General features: G+C 41.9%; 1 protein-coding gene across 1 annotated transcript in view; it reads right to left on the bottom strand.

Moving 5' to 3' along the window:
• grid1a (glutamate receptor, ionotropic, delta 1a) overlaps nt 1–700 on the bottom strand; it is a 252,043-nt gene extending 251,343 nt beyond the window's left edge. Inside the window, exon 1 of the mRNA XM_039621614.1 lies at nt 658–700. Within this exon, the coding sequence (XP_039477548.1) occupies nt 658–700 (43 nt within the window). The remainder of the gene's footprint in view (nt 1–657) is intronic.
• Between the last annotated feature and the right edge of the window lie 5,300 nt (nt 701–6,000).

Below are 6,000 nucleotides of genomic sequence, written 5' to 3' on the forward strand. Positions count from 1 at the left end.
TCTTTACATTAAACGTATTTTCTCCCCAAGCTAAGCGTCTTCGCTGGTGCGATTTCAGCACCACGGAGAGCGACGTGGTCTCGCCACAGACCACTGTAAAATCGGAAACACGCACTGCACTAGTTTTGGTCAAACTTAGAAAGTTAATATCCACCATGCCTAACAGATCTGTGGCACCCTACCCACAGTAGGCCTTGTGTGGGAGGAATACTGAAGCTTAACTGCCCCCCCCTCCTCCTCCACTGTTTAGCAAAATGGCATCAGCTGCTATTGGGAGAGCACATACATCACTGAAAGGGGTTTCAGGGAAACGAGAAGAATAATTGGGGTACACTAACATTATGCGGACTATCAGCCAATATTATCTGGATGGAGTCCCACTGCTGTATTAAGCCAGTGACTGAGCACCTGCTGCTGCTTGCCAGACTGTTGCAGTAAACAGTGAGCAGCAGCAGCAGCAGCGGTGGCGGCGGCGTAGCACCGAGACGAGATTTGCTCACAGTGACACTGACGTTTTTATCTGAGATTACAGGGCTGCTCATTAATGGAAAGGGGGGCAAAAATGAAGGTAATGGCTGAGTCCGTGTTGAAACGGAGGCTGCAGATATGTTTCAAAAGTGTCAAATCAAACCTAATGCGAGGTTTAAGGGCACACACCAGATCGTTTGGATGCCGTGGTGAGTTTCGAGCATCTCCACATCTCTGCAGCTCTGGTTTGAAGTTGGAGTACAAAGAGGCACTATGTGTGTTGCATCTATAAAACGAAACTCCGCTGACATTCCCTCTATCTTTGTTTTTGACATTGCAGTCACGTTCCGGGGAAAGTTGAGGCTTGTCGGGTACACACAAGAGGTAGCTTGGTCTAAAAAAAGCCTCAGCGGTTTGTCTATTGCACATTAGTGTTTTATCATTATTATTTCACAGCTTCACTGAAACAGGCCTTTCTGCTTACTGTAAATCGGTTTTTTTTTTGTTTTTTTGTTTTTTTGGAGGGGACTGCGGTTCAAAGGCAGGCAGTGGTGTGGTTTAGATGTGAAGACAAGATGAATGCAGTGATCTGTCGTCGAAAAGTAAAAGAAATGTCTGTGCAAAATAGAATAAATACCAATAAATAATATGAACAAAACAACTGTAGCAGTGAGGGTCGGGTGATTGGTCATTTACAAAACACCAACTTTTCAACTCTCCGGAGAGTCAAAGTGTTTCTTAAACGCAGGATGAAGCTGAATAGACTCTATTTATCCCGCCCTCTCACCAACATCTTGTGATCACGGCAGTATAAGCTGGCTGACCTTTATTCCCGCACCCCTTTACACTCGACCAACCCAAACATGTTTTGTTTTTTGTTTTGTTTTTTTTGCCGGACGCTTACCGATATGTATGATTGAGTCCGCTTTGGCCGAATTGCATTGCAATATCCACAGGGAAAGGCAGATCAGCAGCAACTCCATCTCGGGATTTCAGTGAGGCGGCTCATCCAAGCTCTGCTCGGCTGTCCTGTACTGTCCAAATGGAGCACCCAAAAGAAAAAAGAAAGAAAGAAAGATGATCAAAACCCAGAGCCAAACAGAACCGCGATCCTCCTCCTGATAGACCAGACCCGCGTAAACCCTACAGAAATGACCACAGTTTTCTCTCTCTCTCTCTCTCTCTCTCTGTCGCTCTCTCTCTTCCTCTCTTGCTCTCTTTTAAACCAACAAAAACAAGCCGACCGCAGGAAGGTGGGCTCAAAAAGACCAGGGCGAACCGACGGGGACTCGAGGTAAGCCTAAAAAGACAGGTAGCCCTGTGAGAGAGACCGGCGTTATCACTCTCGCCTCTCTCCCTGCGCTCCGGCGTCTAAAGCATGGCAAGCAGCAAAATATGCGGAGGAGGGACACCCCTCCAACAACACACGGAGAAACGCTCACATACACACTCGGAGAGAAAAAAAATCACTCTCTTCAGTCCTGTCTTAATCACGTGACTGCAGAGACTTCACGACTCGGGTGCTTTTTTCGACAAGCCGGGTAGAAATGAGTTGGACTAGCCGGAGAAAGACGCGTGGAGAGCCGATAATTAAACACACGACTGGAGGTTAAAACAGGCAAAGAAAAAAAAATAACCCCTTAACAAGATATGCCTTACTTACAAAAAAGAAAAAAGAAAAAAAGAATAGAAATAAAACAACGCGACAAAAGCAGACACGCAAAAGTCAGCGTACATATTTGGCGGCGCTGTGAACAGTTTACTTTTGGAGAAGTTGGCGTTTTCGGGGAAAATGTGAGAGAACAGAACGACTGGGACACATTTTCACCATACTTCAGCGACGATGGAGCGCAGCTGATGTGCCAGAGAAAAGGATTTACACACTGTGATCCTCGGCGAGGGCTGATGGATGAGAGACAGACGTGACAGAAGCCACAACGCCTGTCTGAACCAAAAAACAGCTGGATGGAGTTGACGGAGGAGCATTCAGCAGAGGAGCAAACAGAAAACAAACCTAATGTTTTCTTATAGCTTGTTCGATTAATTGAGTATTGCTTCTGCAGAATTGACTCTATGGGTGTGTTTTTTATATATATAGCCGAGGTCAAAGTGTTGGAGCTAATTTTTAGGACACGAATCACTCTAAAGGGTGGCAGTAATTTTTATTGGGTAGACTTATACACATCAGTGAGCAATGCACGGCGTTTGCAGAGCTATAAAGAAGAAGAGGAACTCGTGGCAGAAGATTTCTAGATAGGCATAATCTTACAATTAAAGGATATTTCTCGTGGATGTAATAAAAACGGAAATATCTCTTAATTGTTTGGTTAAGTCTGTCAGAGGCGCAAAAAAAAAACAAAGTTTCAGCACCACCAGCAGTGGACAGCTCCTTCACTGAACTGCACCGGACAGACAAGTGAAGAGCAAACACTGCATCTTGTTTCTATCCAGGATGCAAAATTCTTAGAAACAATATGTAATAAGGGAATGGATGTTTTAAACACCCTGCAACCCCTTGCTCGCCTTTATACGTTCTCCACTTTAGTTGCAGGCAAGGAGTGACTTCACATGCCTCCAAAGTTTTTTACTAAAATCACACACTACCCCTACTGGCCATCTATAGATACTGCACCTGCTGTAGCGCAAAATATCTCAATCATTTCTTAACGATTTATGTCGCTTTTTATGAGTAATGGTCATATTTCACTGCTCTATCGCCATGTCATTAGGAAACAGGCTGGAGTGAACCCGAAAGGCTTTTTACTGCTCAGGGTAGTGTAGATATTTATGCCTGAATATGTGATGAATGCTAGCCCACATATTAGTGACATATATCAGATTTTTCTTTCCCTTTTTTGTATATGAGCAGCTGCTTTAACAACAAGGGGAGGAGCACTGTAAGAATGAATTATTGCCCTTTGATCCCAATTACAGTTTCCACAGCACAGTAGATCAATCTGGGCACATTTCAGAGGGATCAAATCTGAAAGATTAACCTTGAAATTTGTGCTTTAAGCTGACAGGCATCCAAAACCACCATAAAAATTTCATCAGGTCCCAGCAGAGGAATAAATCTCTTAATTTCACTGATCTATGAAGCAATAAGTTGCTGAGATTTCATCAATAAATTATTCATTTTAAATACTGGCTAAACTGCCATGTGACATATGTCTCAAAAATGCTTCATTCATTGTGCATTCTTGTTTATTATGAGTGCTGGTGATGCAAATCTGCCCCTCTCTTTCATTCTCCTCTTCTGTTGGGGTGGGGGGTGAGGGGGTGATACATGATGTGCAACTCGAGAAAAATCTGCATAAGAATAATCAGGATGTGTTCTATCTGACTGACACCAGTAAGGTGCAATGAAGCTGCTGCCCAATAGCATGTATATCTTTTATAAAGATAAGATGATTAAAAAGAATAATTAACAAGTTCTTAATCAATCCTAAATCAAACAAGTTCTGGATATGAGCCTTAAAAAATCCTGTGACTGTATTCTTCCGCACATGAAATGAATACCATATTAAGAAATTGTGTTCTGTCTGGTTCACAGACATTGTCAAACAAGACAAGCCATTTGCTGAGGATATGTGAGTATAAGTGAGAAGTACTGTTGTTACAGAGTGTGTTAGCTATTACCATTTAATGCAGATATGTTGAAAATAATATATATCCTCTAATATATATTTTCTGCATATAGAAAGGTATTTATGAGATATTTGCATGAGTAGCGCAGTGTGTTGTTTTGAGTCACCGGTCGGCAAGTTCCATGCATCGGAAAGTAGATTTCATATGAAAGAGAAAATACCTTTTTCATAGAAAGTAGGCCATTCAGTGGATAATCGTTCATATTTTGGGGTTCATTATGCAGTTGATTCATACCTGCTCTGTTGGTCCAAAATACCTCCTAATGATTATTGGCCAAATTAAAACAAAAATCCTTTGTAGCTCATTGTTTTTGTTCCTTTAGATTCACTTCAGCAGTGCACCTCATGCACCTCCATGGGTGTCAACTTATGTTAGTCTCAAAACTGCTGCAAACTGTTACCGAGACATTGGTGGGTAGGTCACGCCTGCTCTTCAGCAATGAAGGTGGAATTTCATTGTCACACAAACCTGACTCATTAATGTTTATGGCTATGAGCAATGGAGTGAAAAGGAAAGACAGATTTTTTTTTCTCTTCCTTATTGGAAGAAAGCCAAAAAGTGAATTTAGATTGAGAGAAGCTGTCACATTCAAATGTGTCAAAGCCAGAACAACTGCTGTTAGTCATGAATACATAACTACCTGCTCCACCCTGACCTATCTATAACTTTTTTTCCTCTTTCCAAAATAATAAGAAGTATACTTTTTTAATCGAAACCCCAGAGCAAAATTCTTGCATGATAAATTGCTTATATTGAATTGTGTATTTGATTTTGGGGGATAGACTGTGTATAAAAGATGTGCATAACTTCTAGGGGTGAAAAGTGTGGCCAGAACTAAAGCTGTTTTCTTTCTAATAGTCAGGGAGGGGCAATTCCTCTGGCTGCAAAGGGAGGTCCTACTGTCTAGAAGTCCATGGAAAAAAAATTGATCAATATTCAGTAAACACTTTCCTAATGAGGTGAATGTAATGTAATAATACAACATAATGTTACAAAAAACATTATATTGTTACAATTAACACTTAAATTAGGTAATCAGAGTCAAGGGACAATAAAGCAGAGTATATTTTGGGACAAGGCTCCTTTGTTGCTATGGCAAAAGCTTGCAGCGTCATTCCGTTTCTCATTTGATTTAATTCCTCACTCATCTTATCTAGCTTCAAAACACTCAGCTCAAGGCTTCAAGACAGAACTCACTAACCAGCAGGTGATGTCACAGTGGTTACATCGATCTTTTCTGCTTCCTCATTTCCTGCATTCTGCACTCTTTTGGACAGAGAGCTCTGTTGTAGTCCCTGGAATCTACTGGAATCTGCTCCTAATGCTCCTAGAACCACTGGGACTACTTTAGACTTCACCTTCCACATCTGTTCCAGTTGTTCTTTCAGCCCCTGGTGCTCCTTCTTCTTTATGTTGCTGTCCACTGGGATTGCCACATCTATCACAAGTGCGCTCTTCTGCTCCTTGTCAAGCATCACTATGTCTGGTTGGTTGGCCTGCAGCTGCTTGTCTGTGAGCAACTTGAAGTCCCGCAGGACCTTAGCCCTGTTGTTCTCAACCACCTTTGACGGTGTCTCCCATTGGGACTTGGGGACCCCTAGGGACTTGTGGTGTAGTCCATATGCAGCAATAATATTATAAATGTAAATACACAGCCAGTTCCGTTCAAACTGTTCAAACGGCTGGTTGCTAATACTTTGCTTCTGTGTAGCTGCTCTCTGTCTTCATAGATTTGCAGTACTATTAGTGGTATTGTACATTTGCATTTGAGTGCAAGAACATTTAATAGTGTTCTATTCAAACACAGTAATAGGTAATTACTAGCTGTGGCTATTGTGTTTGCCCTTATCCTTGTACATGGAGCCAGAACTTGATAACTTATTT

This window comes from Oreochromis aureus, linkage group 13, assembly GCF_013358895.1.
Source record: "Oreochromis aureus strain Israel breed Guangdong linkage group 13, ZZ_aureus, whole genome shotgun sequence".
Taxonomy (NCBI): Eukaryota; Metazoa; Chordata; class Actinopteri; order Cichliformes; family Cichlidae; genus Oreochromis; species Oreochromis aureus.